At 52.4% G+C, this 18,204-nt stretch overlaps 1 protein-coding gene across 7 annotated transcripts in view; it reads left to right on the top strand.

Moving 5' to 3' along the window:
• Positions 1-18,204, top strand: part of FAM189A1 (family with sequence similarity 189 member A1) — a 401,999-nt gene that overhangs the window by 380,300 nt on the left and 3,495 nt on the right. For 6 of the 7 annotated variants that reach the window (XM_036843433.1, XM_036843436.1, XM_036843435.1 and 3 more), the window contains 3 exons: positions 5,709-5,784; positions 15,192-15,410; positions 17,086-17,160. In XM_036843433.1, the coding sequence (XP_036699328.1) occupies positions 5,709-5,784; positions 15,192-15,410; positions 17,086-17,160 (370 nt within the window). Of the gene's footprint in view, positions 1-5,708; positions 5,785-15,191; positions 15,411-15,957; positions 16,128-17,085; positions 17,161-18,204 lie in introns of all 7 variants that reach the window. The other variant, XM_036843434.1, reaches the window with a different exon arrangement.

The following is an 18,204-nucleotide window of genomic DNA, read 5'->3' on the forward strand; positions in this document are numbered from 1 at the left end:
CTGCAGCCACTCCTGGGCCCCGCGCATCAGTCAGAGGAGACGCAGACAGACCCGGAGCGTCGGGGGCATGCTGTGATGTCTCAGCAGCCACGGAGCTGCCCTGACACGTGTCCCCGCCTGGAGCCCCCCGCCCAGAGGTGGTGCAGGCCCCGACCTCGCACTGTCGCCCTGTGAGACGGCGCCCGTGGTGAGCTGGCCGGGCGGCAGGGCCCATCCATTCCCGCCACCCCCTGAGGATCGACCCTGGGGACCCCTGTGCTGGGCTCAGCATCCAGGGGATGCGACCGGAGACAGTGCCGTCCACAAGGCGATCAAGTCCTGCAGGCCAGTGGCCGTGTGACGGGAAGGGACGAGGCTCGGCGCGGTGCAGGGCATCTGTGTGACAGGCTCTCCTCGGGGTCCTGGGGCACAACTGCTCAGCACCCCCCAGCCCTGGCCAGCCACCCAGCCCACCCTGGCCCAGGCAGAGGCTCCTGACACCCCGGGGCCTCCCTCCAGGCCTGCTCCCACCGAGAGGTCCTGAGGCTCGCCAGGCCCCCACGGCAGAGGGACTCGGCTGGGACTCCTGGCTGTTTTTCTGTCCACGGGGGAAACAGAGGCATGGGGCTGTGAGGAAGGAGGCAGCGGTGTGACCGTGACTCTCATCTCTAGACTTATAAGAACTGAAATTCTCTGGAATTTTTCCCTTTAAAGCGGAGCAGAGCATTCTGCCTTCCTGGAGTGGGTTTATTTTTCTCTTCATGATAAAAACAGTTCAAATCAATATTGGAAACCGCTTCTTGTGGTAACAGTCAGAGCCCTGAGTGGAGCCCCGTGTGCTGCAGGGCCCTGGGCAGGGATGCTGGTCCCTGCGTGGGTCCAGGGACCCTGGGAGATGAGGCCTCGGCCCAGTGGGCGGCAGGACGCAGGTCAGGGAGGAGAGGCAGGGGTGCTGCTGGGGAGGGAGCAGCTCCTGCAGAGGCTCTGCGGGAGGGGTGAGCATGAGGTGGGGGGCCGACCCACCCGCTGGGCCCCACTGGGTGCCAGGGTCATCAGAACATCCAAGCAAGTGTCCACGGCTGCTAGGATCTGAGGTCGGGGCCTTAGAGAGATCAGGGTTCGCTGCAAAGATGGTCATGGAAGCCCTGGAGACCGGGGCAGGTGGAGGCCCTAGGAGAGGGCATGGGGTGGGGTCCCAGAAAGCCTGGACTCAGAAACCAGTGGTCAAGGAGGAAGGCATGGGCCAAGTGCTGCCCGGAGGCTGTGAAGGACGGAGCCCCGTCCACCTGGCTCACCTTTTGAGAGGCTGCCAGTGACTTTGGCAGGAGCAGCTGCTGGGGATGGGTGGGGCGGGGCATGGTAGGATCAGATGGCGTCAGGGAGCGGAGAGGATGGGATGTGAGGAGGGGAAGCAAGGGTGTGGACCACTGTTTCTAGCCTCCAGTGGGCATCCCGACTCCCTGGAGGGCTTGTCAATCAAATGCAGATGGCCGGGCGCACCTCCAGGGCTCCGGAGTCCCGGGTCAGGGGGCTGCTGAGAATCTGCGTGGCTACCAAAGTCCCCACTGCGGCTGCTCCAAGGACACCTTTGGGGCCTGGAGTAAATCGCTCTGGCAAGATGCTCGATGAAGAGGCTGGATAGAGGTAGTTAGCAGGGGTGGGTGGGAATAGAGTGGGAGGGGTTACCAAGGGGTTATGCCAGGGCCGGAGGGTGGAGCTGGCTCCCCAGGGCCAGGGGAGGGAGGTCCCTGGAAGGCAGGAGGGGGCTGAACCAGGTGCAGACGGGCAGCTCGGCCTGTAACCAGCAGGGGCACCGAGCAGGATGACCAGGGGCCTGGAAACCCCAGGAAGGCCACAAGGCTGTGTGACTCTCCTTGGCCACCTTGGGGGTGGGAGGAGCCCTGCCGCCTCCCCCTCTGCACGGCGACCCTGCCTTTTGCCGTCACAGAGCTGCAGGCTCCAGGCTGCCTCCCCTTCGTCCCTGTGAGCTGTTACTCTATGTCCAGGAGAGAGGAACCGTGCGTGATTCACGGGTCTGTGTGCACCACCACGTGGAGAGTGGTGGAGCTGGAGCCGGCGAGAACCCCCGCGATGCTCCCGGCCTCGCCGGGCCTCCAAGGACCCGACGTGCTGGGAAGCAGCCTCTGGTTTGGGTGTGACATTTGATGCACCCCCGACACTTGCACCTAGTGTTTATCACTATTTTGCTCTTTTTTTCTGAAGAATAGACTATATCAGGGGATGATAATACTGGTTCTAAGACCCACGTGACCTCATTTTCCAAAAGAATGGGGAATTCTCTAAATGGAGATTTCTTTCAAAAGATTTTGGGGAGGAACTTTTGATGGGCAAAGGCCTGTCTCACATTAGCTTGCGTTGGCTCAGAAACCGCCCGCTTACAAGCCCCTGCATGAATGTTATCCCCGGGAGGACGTGGCCCACGCCCTTCCCTGGGCTGCCCGCCTGGCCGGCAGCATCTGTGATAAATGGGCCGCCACAGGCACCCCCCGCCCCCGCCTCCGCCGCCATCAACACCAAGGAGGCAGCTGCACCTCACCGGCTGATTCTCTCTGACCCCGTGGGCTGGCAGCACTTTTCAATTCCACAGACACCCCCCAGGGAGTCTGGGAGTCCAGGATCCCATCCCGCCCACGGAAGGGAGGCTGCACCTGCCAGCTCCCCCCTCCCCAGTCCCCCGACGGGACAGCCAGGAGCAGCCAACTTACAGCGGGACCCCCGCTACCTGGGCCAGGAGGAGGTTCATTACCCCCTTGTAAGGACAAACGCATATGAATGGCCTGTTTAGATAAAGAGAGAGAGACGCCCGCCCCCTAGGAAAGCAGGCAGACGCTGTGCAGGTCTGTGTGTGGCAGAGATCGCTCATCTGGACAGATTTTTCATTTGGGAAGAAAAGCCCCCCCTTGAGCCAGCACGTTCGTTTTGACCCGCATGTTTCAGCCACATTCAGCTTCCGTTCTGACTTGGGTTGCGATGTGTTCTCTTTCCCGTGGCCTGAGATTGTGGCTTTGGGGCAAGATTGGAGGGAGGGAGTTTCTTTCTACAGCAGGGAAGTGGCTGAGAATTTGCCTAGTTGATGCCCCTGTGTGAATGACAGCATGTGTTCTGGGGGGCCCCCGTGAGACTGTGCGCTAGCCCACGGGCTATAGGATCGGGAGACCAACGGGATTCCCTTCCTTGTGGTCACAGGACAGGGACGAATGGGCTTCTCTGGGGCTTCAGAGGAAGGACCAGCTGGGCCACCTTGCGTGGGACCGGGAGTGTGAACCAGGGAGGCTTGAGGGGCTGGAAGGGGGTTCACAGAAATCATTTGGGTGCAGGTTCCATGACCTGGGATGCCACACTATAGAGCTGCCTTTGAACAGTTGGGCGTTTGGGGTCGACGTGGCCCAGCAGTGCTTTAGGAATTTTGGTGGCAATATGGCAGGTGGGACGAGAAGTGGTGAGAAAGGCAATGGACGTGACAGAGGTGTGTCCAACCCCAAGTCCTCGAAGTTATTATTTATATTTTCGAATGAAATGACCTTTACATTTGAAAGTCTGTAAGCGAAGTAGCTTCGAAGATTGCCTTGGGGCACGATCCAAAAACCTTAATACACCTTTTCCGTGATGGCTGATAACTGCCCCCAAGAACAGCTTTTTGTAAACCTGGGACATAGCCGGCTGACCTCACCCAGGAGTAGGAAACTCATTACAGAAATAGGGCAGAATTTCCACATAGGACGTCTTAGCCCCCAAGTTCCTAGGAGAAAGGGAGATGAGGGGAACTTGGCTTATTTGCCTAAATGCCGATTGAGTTTTCAATTACGATAAGTGGTCAAAATAGTGCGTCTGGGAATAAATAAACGCAGGCGTTGGAGCGTCCACGTTGCGTTATACATGAGGCTTCTCCTTTCACAGCCCTGCGGGAGCTGTGTTATGAACCTTTATTGCTAAACTCAGATTTCAACTTCAGTTCTATGCCGCAAATATATCTCTTCCACTGCCTTTGTGTTTCATCAACAATGCCCTGTGAAGTGAGCTTGCTGCGGCAAGGTGGCCTTGGACATCAGGGGAGGCCACATTCAAATTCAGCCCTTGACACCCTGCTCGCCAGAGGTGGTGAATTCCCCACTCCCAGGAGCTGTCTCCTCTTGAAACCAAATTTGACCTGGAGCCAGAGGGAAGCTGGCGATGCTTCTGCAAAATATGACACGAATCCAATTTCCTCCTGACCTAGTCTCACTATGTGTTTTATTTCTCTTGTTTTATGTATATTTCTTTATTACCAGAAGCTTTCTTTTCAGGCCTGAAGTTGCCATCCACCCCTACAAAAAAGAAAAAAAGAGTCCAATTGAGGGTTAGATACAGGAAGAGAGGTATGAAAGGAAATGAACCTCCGGGGCATTGTTCCTTTTTTGTGATTTGGCAGGAGATTCTTGACAGAGATTTCCCACACAGGTTATTGGTGTGGGGTGGTGTGAATTCTCCCATCCTATCCCCTCCCTGGCAGAGAGGGAGCGTTGAGTGCAGAACGGTATTACATACACGTGGGATCCAAGGGACCATTTGAGCAGCTCTCTGGGTCTCTGGTTGGGGGCAGCCAGCAGCCCGGCACCTGCTGCAACGCCAGCCCGCTTGACAGAGGAGAGGTGGGTGCCATCAGCTCCCCGATTGAAGGGGCAGGAGCCCAGGGAGGCAGAAATATAATTACTGAGCTGGAACCAGACCAGGCCGCAGGGCCCCGCCTCACCTTCCTGGCCTCCCCCAGCTCATTATTGGCAAGCAGTTCTGAAATACCACAAGGGTCCAGAAATCGTTTTTTGAGATGGCACAGGGGCACATGCATACAGGGTTCATCGCCTTCAGGCGCACGGCCTGGGAGTGGCCGCTGTGCCCTAAAGCAGCAACGGGACAGATGCGCTCGCGAGGGGCAGATCTGAGCCCGGCAAGCAGGGAGCAGACGTGCCCCATGCCTGCCCAGCAGAGGAGGCTGGTCTTTCCCCTCACATTACCAAGGCCTTTCTTCTCATTCAAGAAGAAAGCTGCAAAAGTGTGGTGATGGTCCAGCCCAATTCGAGCTTCACGGCCACCCTCCACCAGGAAGGGATGGCGTCTCACTGGGCTCAGGGCCCCGCATTCAACCCGGCGTAGGCCCCGTGTGCGGCTGGGCCCCCAGCAGAGCTTAGGCAGGGAGGGCGGCCTTGGGAGCAGCCTCTTGATCCCACGTGCGGAAGGCAGAAGGGAGGGCAGGGCACGTGCAGCTCTGGGGCGTCCAGAGCTCGTTCAATGCCCACTTGTGTCCAAACTGCCGGCCCAAAGCATTGGGGTCCCATGAGTGTTGGTGTCGTGGACTTACTCTTCAGGGAAGAGAGGAGGGGGTGGGAAGTGAGGGCAGGGGCTGTCCCACCTCCTCTGGTGACAGGGGGGACCCTGTGTGGCCTCCGCCAGCCCCAAATGGTGCCTGTAAGTGGAAGGTGAGTGGGCTCAGGGTGGGCTCTTGGGGGGCACGTGGTTCTGATTGCGGAATGTTGGAGGAAGGGGCTTTGGCCTTGGCAATGGCGTCTTCACCCCCCCACCCCCCGCCCCACACATTTAGGGGAGAAGATTGCAACCTGAGCACCTGTCTCTAGAAGACAAGCTCTAGGGTCAGCCTGCCTTTCTGGAGGCTGCTGTGATGTGCCCCACAGACAGCAGAGTACCCACGCGTGGCCTCCTCTTCCTTCCCGTAGATTCCAAGTGGGGACCCGCAAGTGACCGAGCCCGGCTCCGGGGACCCAGACGCCACCACGGGCTTCAGCACACAAGGTAATCGTACCCTTTTCAGTCTTTGAAACACTAAGTTGGTAGTTTTCCAGGCTGTGTCTCCTCCCTTTTCCTTCTCTTCTCCACCTGCTCCTCCCTCCTCCATCTCTTCCTCTTTAAGGGGGGGAATTTGCTGCAGCCTCTCCTGCTAAGTACATGGAAGGTTCCACATGTCCTCCTTCCCTGCCCCCAGTGGTCAGAGCTGGGAGGCCTCATGCTTTCCCTGGAGGCTTTGTCCACCTCCCCCAGCGCCCTTTCCCTCTCACTCGAGGAGTATGGATTTGAAGAAGAGTGCGACGCAGTCTGCGATGGACCCTTTCCAGAGCAAAATCGTACCAGGCTAACGTCCGCTCAGTCCCCCCTAAGGAGGAGGCTGGGCTGGGCCAGGGAGGATCCAGAGCTGGGGACTCCCTGCCCACTGGCTGCAGAGGGGGAGGCTGGAGGGCAGGGGCCTGAGGTTGTGTCCTGGAGGGCGTGGCAGGAAAAGTGTGAGAAGTCAGATCCCAAATATGGGGTGGGAGCCACAGGACAAACCTCGGGGTAGGGAAGGTGGTCCGAGGCGATAGGCAAGCAGACGATCTTGGCAGCAGGGGGAACAGATGGGTGGGTTGGAGGGCATCCCTGGGGAGAAAGGACCGTGACTGTGGTGGCCCTCTGTGCTGCCACCATCCCCACTTTAAGTAACATCTAAGAGAAATAAGGTGGGCCCATCCTTCATGAGGCCACCTCTGAGCTGCAGGAGCCCCGGGTCGCTACAGTTGAATGTGGAAGTGACCTTGCCCTTCCCTCGGTGACTCCAAGGAGCCATCGGGAGCTTGTCTAAGAGGTGGCATCCAGTGACCACCTTTCCAGAGGCTACTCCAGGGTGCAGTGCCTTCTACAGCTTGGTGGGGGAGGGGGGCCTGCAGCCGGGCCCCCCCATTCCAGCCACGTGATTCCCACAAACCACCAGTTCTCCAGGAAAGCATGGTTAGAAAGGCCAGGCAGCATGGCGGCTCCAGGGCCCGTTTCTGTCTGTGGCCTCGGGGCAGGTGGAGATGGACAGAGTCTGGGATGCCCCTCGGGAGGCGTTCCGCAGGGCTGGGCCCTCCTCACTGCCTCACGACCCCGGGCAGTTAGCTGGCTCCACCGAGAGACTCAGAGGGCCCAGCCCTGAGGGTAGGCAGGAACATACAAGAAGCTCTGGCAGGGGGCTTGCAGGCCAAGCAGGTAGTAACAGGGAATTTCTGTGTGGGGTGAGGTTGAGGTCAAGGTCATTTTCTTTGCCGGTATACGTCCACTTGTTCCAGGCTGTTTCTTGCTTTTGTACCTTTGTCAAAAATCAGTCAAGCATAGTTGCATGGGTCTGCTTCTGGGTCCCTGTTCTGTTCTGTCCCATTGATCTGTGTGTCAGCCCCTCTGCCAATTCCACCCTGTCTTTGTGGCTGTCGCTCTGTACTAAGCCTCAATATCAGGCAAGGGATGCCTCCCGCTTCATTCTTCTTTGTCAAGATTGCAGCTACTGTAGGGCCTGTGCCTTTCCATATCCATTTTTGAATCAGCTCACCTGTATCTACAAAATACCTTGCTGGAAACATTTTTTTTTTTTAAGATCGATCATTTTTTTCAATTTTTTAAATACATCTTTATTGGAGTATAATTGCTTCACAATGCTGTGTTAGTTTCTGTTGTACAACAAAGTGAATCAGCCATATGCATACACGTGTCCCCATAGCCCCTCCCTCTTGAGCCTTCCTCCCATCCTCCCTATGCCACCCCTCTAGGTCATCGCAAAGCACCAAGCTGATCTCCCTGTGCTATGCGGCTGCTTCCCACTTGCTATGTATTTTACATTTGGTAGTGTATATATGTTGATGCTTCTCTCACTTTGTCCCAGCTTCCCCATCCCCGCTCTGTGACCCCAAGTCCATCCTCTATGTCTGCGTCTTTATTCCTGCCCTGCCTCTAGGTTCATCAGTACCATTTCTTTTAGATTCCATACATATGTGTTAGCATACAGTATTTGTTTTCCTCTTTCTGACTTACTTCACTCTGTATCACAGACTCCAGGTCCATCCACCTCACTACAAATAACACAATTTTGTTTATTTTTATGGCTGAGTAATATTCCATTGTACATATGTGTCACATCTTCTTTATCCATTCATCTCTCGATGGACACTTAGGTTGCTTCCGTGTCCTGGCTATTGTAAATAGTGCTGCAATGAACATTGTGGTACATGACTCTTTTTGAATTATGGTTTCCTCAGGGTATATGCCCATTAGTGGAATTGCTGGATCATATGGTAGTTCCATTTTTAGTTTTTTAAGGAATCTCCATACTGTTCTCCATAGTGGCTGTATCAATTTACATTCCCACCAACAGTGCAGGAGGGTTCCCTTTTCACCACACCCTCTCCAGCATTTGTTGTTTGTAGATTTTTTGATAATGGACATTCTGACCAGTGTGAGGTGATACCTCATTGTAGTTTTGATTTGCATTTCTCTAGTAATTAGTAATGTTGAGCATCTTTTCATGTGCCTCTTGGCCACCTGTATGTCTTCTTTGGAGAAATGTCTATTTAGGTCTTCTGCCCATTTTTTAATTGGGTTGTTTGTTTTTTTGATATTGAGCTCCATGAGCTGTTTGTATATTTTGGAGATTAATCCTTTGTCCGTTGTTTCATTTGCAAATATTTTCTCCCATTCTGAGGGTTGTCTTTTCGTCTTGTTTATGGTTTCCTTTGCTGTGCAAAAGCTTTTAAGTTTAATTACATCCTATTTATTTATTTTTGTTTTTATTTTCATTACTCTAGGAGGTGGGTCAAAAAAGGTCTTGCTGCAGTTTATGTCAAAGAGTGTTCTGCCTATGTTTTCCTCTAGGAGGTTTATAGTATCTGATTTTACATTTAGGTCTTTAATCCATTTTGAGTTTATTTTTGTGTATGGTGTTAGAGAATGTTCTAATTTCATTCTTTTACATGTAGCTGTCCAGTTTTCCCAGCACCACTTATTGAAGAGGCTGTCTTTTCTCCATTGTATGTTCTTGCCCCCTTTGTTGTAAATTAGGTGACCATATGTGCGTGGGTTTATCTCTGGGCTTTCTCTCCTGTACCATTGATCTATATTTCTGTTTTTGTGCCAGTACCATACTGTCTTGATTACTGTAGTTTGTAGTGTAGTTTGAAGTTGGGGAGGCTGATTCTTCCAGCTCAATTTTTCTTTCTCAAGATTGCTTTGGCTATTCAGGGTCTTTTGTGTTTCCATACAAATTGTGAAGTTTTTTGTTCTAATTCTGTGAAGAATGCCATTGGTAGTTTGATAGTGATTGCACTGAATCTGTACATTGCTTTGGGTAGTATAGTCATTTTCACAATATTGATTTTTCCAATCCAAGAACAGGGTATATTTCTCCATCTGTTTATGTCATCTTTGATTTCTTTCATCAGTGTTTTATAGTTTTCTAAGTACAAGTCTTTCACCTCCTTAGGTAGGTTTATTCCTAGGTATTTTATTCTTTTTGTTGCAGTGGTAAATGGGATTGTTTCCTTTATTTCTCTTTCTGATTTTTCGTTGTTAGTGTATAGGAATGCCAGAGATTTCTGTGCATTAATTTTGTATCTTGCAACCTTACCAAATTCATTGATTAGTCCTAATAGTTTTGTGGTGGCATCTTTAGGATTTTCTATGTATAGTATCATTTCATCTGCAAACAGTGACAGTTTTACTTCTTCTTTTCCAATTTGTATTCCTTTTATTTCTTTTTCTTCTCTGATTGCCATGGCTAGGACTTCCAAAACTATGTTGAATAAGAGCAGCGAGAGTGGACATCCTTGTCTTGTTCCTGATCTTAGTGGAAATGCTTTCAGTTTTTCACCATTGAGTATGATGTTTGCTGTGGATTTGTCATATATGGCCTTTATTATGTTGAGGTAGGTTCCCTCTATGCCCATTTTCTGGAGATAAATGGGTGTTGAATTTTGTCAAAAGCTTTTTCTGCATCTATTGAGATGATCATATGGTTTTTATTCCTTAATTTGTTAATACTGTGTATCATATTGATTGATTTGCCTATATTGAAGAATCTCTGCATTCCTGGCATAAATCCCACTTGATCGTGGTGTATGATGCTTTTAATATGTTTTTGGATTCTGTTTGCTAGTATTTTGTTCAGGATTTTTGCATCTATGTTCATCAGTGATATTGGTCTATAATTTTCTTTTTTTGTGCTATCTTTTTCTGGTTTGGTATCAGGGTGATGGTGGCTTTGTAGAACAAATTTGGGAGTGTTCCTCCCTCTGCAATTTTTTGGAATAGTTTGAGAAGGATGGGTGTTAGCTCTTCTCTAAATGCTTGATAGAATTCACCTGTGAAGCTATCTGGTCCTGGGCTTTTGTTTGTTGGAAGATTTTTAATTACAGTTTCAATTTCATTACTTGTGAGAGGTGTGTTTATATTTTCTAATTCTTCCTGGTTCAGTCTTGGAAAATTGTACCTTTCCAAGAATTTGTCCATTTCTTTGTGGTTCTCCATTTTATTGGCATATAGTTGTTTGTAGTAGTCTCATAATCCTTTGTATTTCTGCAGTGTCAGTTGTGATTTCTCCTTTTTCATTTCTGATTTTATTGATTTGAGTCCTCTCCCTCTTTTTCTTGATGAGTCTGGCTAAGGGTTTATCAATTTTGTTTATCGTCTCAAAGAACCAGCTTTTAGTTTTATTGATCTTTGCTATTGTTTTCTTTGTTTCTATTTCATTTATTTCTGCTCTGATCTTTATGATTTCTTTCTTTCTACTGACTTTGGTTTTTCTGGGTTCTTCTTTCTCTAGTTGCTTTAGGTGTAGTGTTAGATTGTTTATTTAAGATTTTTCTTGTTTCTTGAGGTGAGATTGAATTGCTATAAAATTCCCTCTTAGAATTGCTTTTGCTGCATCCCATAGGTTTTGGGTCATTGTGTTTTTGTTGTCATTTGTTTCTATGTATTTTTTTTATTTCTTCAGGGATCTCTTGGTTACTTAGTAGCACACTGTTTAGCCTCCATGTATTTGTGTTTCATTTTTTAAATTTATTTTTTATCTTTTTTTTGGCCATGAGGCAGGTGGGATCTTAGTTCCCTGACCAGGGATCGAACCCATGGCCCCCGCATTGGAAACATGGAGTCTTAACCACTGGACTGCCAGGGAAGTTTCCCTTGCTGGGATCTTGACAGGAATTAAACCTGTACAGCTATTTGGATAGACTCACCATCTTTCTTTTTTTATTGAAGTAGAGTTGATTTACAATGCCATGTTGATTGCTGCTGTACAGCAAAGTGACTCAGTTATACATATATATTCTTTTCATATTCTTTTCCATTATGGTTTATCACAGGATATTGAATATAGTTCCCTGTGCTATACAGTAGGACCTTGTTGTTTATCCATTCTATATGTACTAGTTTGTATCTGCTAATCCCAAAATCCCAGTCCATCCCTCTCCCCTCCCCCTCCCCCTTGGCAACCACAAGCCTGTTCTCTATGTCTGTGAGTCTGTTTCTGTTTCATAGATAAGTCCATTTGTGCCATATTTTAGAGAATCGCCATCTTTCTGAAGCTGAGTCTTCCGAGGCATGAACACAGTCTGTCTCCATGGTTTTCGAGCTTCGGTTTCACGGTATCATTTTCAGCATACAGATCTTGGGCAGCTTTCCTTAGTGTGCGTGTTTCGTGTTTCATTTTTCTCTGGAGCAGCTGTTGATGGCACGGGGTTTACACCTTTGGTTTCTGCATGTTCATCGTCAGTACATGGGACTGACTCTGAATCAATCGGAGGGGATTCACTCATGTATTCCCCTTGAATCCTGCAGCCTTGCTGAGTGCACTTATTAGCTCTAGAATTTTTCTTGTTTTTTCGGAGATTCTGTTATTGTTTTTTTAAACAAAATCGTTTTGCCATTTGTTAAAATAACAAAGTTGTGATGAGGACATGGGTGCCCTAACTGGCGGCTTGTAAGTCAGCCCACTGCTCTGGCAAAGCATTTGGGATGCAGAGCCATGAAAATATTTATGCCATTAGATGTGCTCATACTTCTAGAATCACCCCCGGGGAGTAATGCAGAAAAAGGAAAACTAAGCATGCAGATAAGTTGTTGCCTTTTCCATAACAGTAAAAACTGAGGGGGACAATGAAGTCCATTAATAAGAGTTCAGGAAAATGTGTTACACAAGCTGAATATATCACTACATGTTACTAGGAAAAATGTTTTCGATCCGTTAGGTGAAACCCTGGAGGTCCACCATGATTATGACTTCTTTAAAAATGTAGGCACACGACACAACCCCAGAGGGGAGGGTGTGCAGAAATGAGAGTGACCAGCCTTGGGTCATGACCTTTTCCTGTAATGCTGTCCTAATTTTATAAGGTTTCTATTAATTACATATATTCAGAGCTAGGTCACATTTGTCACTCATGACTCTTTGCATTTCCTTGAGGAACTCAACCACTGGATTTTCACTGACATTAAGAAACTTGGGGGACTTCCCTGGTGGTGCAGTGGTTAAGAATCCACCTGCCAATGCAGGGGACACGGGTTCGAGCCCTGGTCCGGGAAGATCCCACATGCCGTGGAGCAACTAAGCCCGTGCTCCACAACTGCTGAGCCTGTGCTCTAGAGCCCACGAGCCACAACAACTGAGCCCACGCACCACAACTACTGAAGCCCATGCACCTAGAGCCAGTGCTCTGCAACAAGAGAAGCCACCAATGAGAAGCCCACGCACCGCAGTGAAGAGTAGCCCCCACTCGCCGTAACTAGAGAAAGCCCACACACAGCAGTGAAGACCCAATGCAGCCAAAAAAAAAAAAATTAAATTATAAAAAAAAGAAACTTGGGATCAAGGGTGTGTGCATATGTCCAGTATCATCAAATTATATACAGTAAATAGGCACAGGTGTTTTGCATATCAATTATACCTCACTAAAGCTGTAAAAGAGAGAGAGAGGGAATTGGGATCAAAAAGAATCTGAAGGAATGAATATTATTCAAAAGACTTTTAATATACTTTCTGGGTAATTTTTTTTTTTTTTTTTAATATTTTATTTATTTATTTATTTATGGCTGTGTTGGGTCTTCGTTTCTGTGCGAGGGCTTTCTCCAGTTGCGGCAAGTGGGGTCCATTCTTCATCGCGGTGCGCGGGCCTCTCACCATCGCGGCCTCTCCTGTCGCTGAGCACAGGCTCCGGACGCGCAGGCCCAGCAACTGTGGCTCACGGGCCCAGTTGCTCCGCGGCATGTGGGATCCTCCCAGACCAGGGCGCGAACCCGTGTCCCCTGCATTGGCAGGCAGACTCTCAACCACTGCACCACCAGGGAAGCCCATCTGGGTAATTTTTGAAAAGATTTTGAGAGTGCTAATAATGACAATGTCTAGGTTTGAAGTTTTCTAAGGAGACAGGAAAGTATTTTTTCTTTTCTACATTTATACATTTGGTCTTGAGCACTTGCCCAATTACTTCCTTGGGATAAATTCCAGTGAGGGAAATTGCTGAGTCCAGGGGAATGTGTATTTTAGACTTGGATGTATTGACTGCACTGTGTCCTGGAAGGGTTTTATTACGAATTTATGTTCCCACCAAGAGTGTTTGTGACATCCTAAGACATTGTCACTCCTGGGGACCTTTACCATCCTTGTAGGTGAACTTGACACACACATAGGATTGAGTTTCTGCACCTTTTTACATGTTTATCATCAATTTGTAGGTCTGTTTTGGGTCCATTTATTTCTGTTGCAGTGGGGTTTTTTTGTTTTTTGTTTTGTTTTTTTGGTTTATAAGAAAAATATTTGTTAAATAGAGAAGAGAGAAAATGTGTAAGAGTGACTCTTTTTCTATTTATGGCAGGTTTGCTTCCCCACTTCAGGCTTTGCTTCTCGAAGCCTGTTAATGAGGCCTTTGCCGTACACAAGTTTACCATGTTTCTGTTGTTGTTGTCAAATCTGTCAAGCTTTTCCTTTATGGTTTCTATCATGTTTACAAAGTCTTTCTCCCCCTCAAGGCAGTAGATTTATTCTCTCATATTTTCTTCTACTCTTAGGGTATCTTAAAGAAGAAAAGGATTAATGGTCCTGAAGAATTTTTTTTTTTTTTTTTTTTTTTTTGCATGTGATATGTGAAGTCTGGCTCATCTTTGTTGTTCCAGGTGGACTCATGGGACTGATGGTCTCAAAGCATCTCTCAGGAGGGCAGCGGCAGACAGTAGGGGATGGGGGGGCGCCGAACACGTGTGCTCCGGAATGGGTCCGCTTTCCGCCAGCTCCCACTCGGTGGCCTGCCACCTTCTCCCCGCCCTCTCTCAGCAGAGTTTCCTCGGCTGTGGGCTGGGGGTGACTGGGTGGACCCTGGGCACGGGACACGTGCACAGATGTGGGGCTCGCAGGGCCCCTGGGAGCAGAGAAGTTCCCCCCAGGACCCACAGGAAGGGGAGGAAGGAACAGATCTCAAAGCCTCCCCCACTGTAAGAGTTCAGGCTGCTGTGGTTCTTACCATATGTTCCCCAGGCGGGCCACTCGCCTTGAACATCTACTTCAGTGGGGGGAGGGGGGCAGTGAGGAGCCTTAGGGAGGGGGGCCCTGGGGTGGTCTGGTGATGGGCGAGAAGAGGGTAGGGGGCAGCGCTCCTCAAGCCCTGATGTGCATACAGGTCCTCTGGAGACCCTGTTTAGACAGATTCTGGTCCAGCCTCCACCCCAGGGGCCACCTGTGGAGAAGCAGGGGGTAAAGCCCAGCATAAGTAGCATGACATGACCGGTCCAGAGCAGCGGTTCTCACACTCGGGGCATCAGAATCCCCTTGGGCTTGTTCAAACCCTGATGGCCGGGCCCACCCTCGGAGCCGGGCAGGGCTGGACTGAGGATGTGCATTTTGGCACAGTTGCAGGGGGGTTTGTTCTCAGAGGGCTGGGCTACCCCACCTGCCTGACGAGGGGCTGCACTCTGGGCCCAAGCTGCACCCCCTGCGTGGGGTGGGCACCGGCGCCTGGCTGAGGTGCTCTGGGGTCCCTCACAGCCCCGACCTCTCTCTGCATGGGCCCTGCCCATTGAGCACGTGACCCCCACCTTCCTGTACTTCAGACCCCCCAGGGGATGCCCTGGATGGGAGATGCAGCTGGTTTCTGACTTGGAGTCTCTCGTGGAGACCCGTACCCCTCCTGGAATGATTCTTGGGGGATCGTCTGGTTCCCCCATCCTTTCTACACAGGGCACTATCAGCCTGGGCAGGATTTCCGCGCCCGCAAGATGACAGGGTTTGTCCAGGTTTGGAGTTTGGAGGGTGGGCTGCCCCCACCCCCTGGGAGGACCCTGGGTGGCGGACAGACGCGTGGGCGGCGCTGTCCCTCGTGGGGGCGGCTTGGTAGTTGCCCAGCACCAGTGCTAACGCCGTGTCCTTTGCCTTGCAGTGCCGGCCGACAGCTCCAGCCTGCTGGCCCCCGAGGGCACTGCCACGCCGGGCCTGAGCCGCCCATCCTCCGACGGCCCCACAGGCGCCCCGCTGCCTGCCCCACACCCACGCCGCACATCCCCTGAGGGCCCCCCCAAGGGCACGCGGGCGCGGCCAGGTCCCAGGCGCGTGGCCCGCTCCGCCAGCGACCCCACCTCGTGTGCATCCAGGGTGGCAGGTACAGCTGACCCAGCTCCCTGTGTCCCCAGGGCGTGCCTGGCTCTGCCCAGACACTGCAAGCCTCAGTGCCCCCTGGGAGTGGAGTCCAGCCCTGGGCCCTGCCTCAGGGCCACGCGGGGAATGTGGTCTCGATGTCCAGAGCCTATAAGGGGGGCGGACAGTCTGGGGCCCCTGCTGTGCTCCCACCAGGCTTGCTGCTCTGGCCAGGAAGGCGAGAGGGAGGAGGAAAGGTTTGGGGTGATGACAGCCTTCCAGGAGGGTCCGCCAGCCCCGATGTTAGCCTGTGGGCTGCACACCAGCTCTGGGGCACGAGAAGGTCCTAGGGTCAGGTAGGGCCCACAGTCTGTATCTGTCTGTCAGCCGGGGTGGCTCTGCCCCCAGGACCAGCCTGGGTAACACACTTGTGGGACGTGCCGGTGTCTGCTGAGCGGTCTGGTGGGACCCAGCGCCACGCGAGGTGTGGCTGCATCTCAGTGACAGCGCTGCGGACGTGGGTGTCCGCCAGCCGATGCCGCCCGGGGCAGACACGGGTGTGTTCTCGACAGGACTTCGCGGGCGCCCTGGGCCGCACTCAGCGTGTGGCCCAGAGCTGCGTCAGAGTCGCCCACATGAAGTCAGCATGGCCCGTGCCCTCCCAGGCCGGGGGACCTGGCACCAGAGTCCTGCGCCCGGCAGCCCAGGAATCTGCACTTCAACCAGCCCCCCAAGGGGTCTTGTACGTCCTGAAGTAGGAGGACCTCCATATCCTCCCGGGTTGCTATTTTTGAGCGGGAGGATGGCGGGGTCTGTGCCAGTAAAGGCTGGTGAGCCCTTGGCTACAATGCCATCACCGTGGGGACTTGTCCATATAGCACAAGTGAAGGAACCTGGAGGAGGCCAGTGGTGCCTGGACTGGTCGGTGGTCTTGTCCAGCTGGACCCCAAGTAGACTAGATCCCGTCCCGCCCCAGAACCGCATCCCTGTGGAGCCAGCAACACTCACAGGCAGCTGCCCGGAGGTGCCCTGCTGGGAATGCTGGGCTTTGCTTCTGCAGCTCTTCGGTCAGCATCCCTCTCCCTGCCCTCCTGCACCCACCTGCCAACTCACCGAGACGCCTCTGCCAGAACCTTCTCCTGGAGATGCCCCATCGGCTGGTGTACTCCTGGTTCAGTTGTCTCTCGCCCTGTTAGGGCCAACACTCCCGGAACGGGGCTCCCTGATGACTGCCCCCCCCCCCCCCACCCAGTGAAGTTCATGCTCCGCAAACCCTGACAGGTTAGGGATGGACCTGCAGAGCGGCGGTGGCTTGATTACAAGTCGTCACCCCTGCATCCGCCTCACCGCCCTGTCGCCTCAGCCTCCTCTCGGCTGCGTGACAGTTACTGTTGTGCACATGCCTCCCGGGGGCCCGGACCCCCAGATGCAGATGGGGATTGGGATGAGGGACACTGGGTTTGTCGGTGGCACTGGCCTGCTACCCTGTGCCCAGGCCACGCTGAGGAAGTGACGGGCCCTGGGGACACCACCTGCCCCGGGTGGGAGCCACCTGGGCGCCGGCTGGCTTAAATTCAGGAGTTTTCCTCTGCTGCTCTTGCACCTGAAATCCATTTCTTTTCCTCAGGAGGGCTACTACGGTGTTATCGGGAATTCCTTTTCCCCAGCTGTGTGTTAACTGAATTCTCTTTCTGGTTAAGGCGATGCCTCTTCACACACCCCATCCTGCAGCCAAGATCTTGAAGCAGGACTGTCCCGGGCTGCACGGGGAACCGGTGAGACGCTCTTTTTCTGAAACCCTTTGATAACCACAGTGTGGGGGGCAGGGGTGACCAGAGGTCCTTGGCTGCCTTGTGTCTAAACATAGCCCCCTCCCAGGGTCACCCAGGCACGCGATGCCCCAAATCTCTGGGCTTTGGAAGATGGGCCTGCCCTCCCTCCCCTGCTCTCTTGGCAGATATATTAGAGGCTACGGCTGATTTAACACCACACGGCTGCTTGTGTCACTGTATTTATGAGATTCTCTTTGGAGGGGAGACGGGCCCCCGTGTGAATCTTACACAGTTTCACATGCTTAATTGCCAGGTGTGCTCGCTGCCACCAGAAATACCCCAGACCACCCAGAACGTGTTTCCTTGTGTGACTTGAAATGTAGATTGAGCAAGCCAGGTCTTAATCTGGTCCTTGGCGAGTTGGTCACAGCTGACCGCCCGGAGCTGCTTTCTCTGGAGGGTCATCTGGAGTGGCTGAGGCCCGCTGGGAGCTGGTGCCATTTCCCTGCCCTTGGCCCGGGGAGCATTGGGCACAAGGCCCTGGGCTTCGGGCGACTCTGCTGCCTCGTGAGAGGTGGCTGTTGTCTCTGCCCTTGACGTGGGGAGGGGGCTCTCATTGCCCCTCTGCCACCCCCAGCTCTGCTCGTAAGGCAGACGTGTCTCCAAATGCCACCCAACCCACAAGGGCGAAGGTCACTGAGCTGGGGAAGGCTGAGAAGGGGCAGCCCCCCTGCGAGCTCGGGAATTCCAGCAGAGAGGCACACAGAATGGAGACCCCTGCCCCGCCCTGCCCTTCTCTCACTGGCCGGCTTCGAATCTCGCCCTCCCATCTCCAGCCCTCGGCTGCAGGAGGCTGCGGCCCCTCTAGGTTACTGCAGGCTGAACTCAGGGCTGCGAGGGGCCAGGCCATGCCAGGGGACATGCGAAGCGAGGGCCAGGTGGGGAACACAGAAATCCCAGCGGAAAGCTTGTCCCAAGCATCGCTGTGTTTGCTTTTCAGAGAAGTTAGTGGACGGCTGCCTTCTGTTTTGTGTCGGGTGTTTTCAG

This window comes from Balaenoptera musculus, chromosome 2 (genome assembly GCF_009873245.2).
Source record: "Balaenoptera musculus isolate JJ_BM4_2016_0621 chromosome 2, mBalMus1.pri.v3, whole genome shotgun sequence".
In the NCBI taxonomy this organism is placed as follows: Eukaryota; Metazoa; Chordata; class Mammalia; order Artiodactyla; family Balaenopteridae; genus Balaenoptera; species Balaenoptera musculus.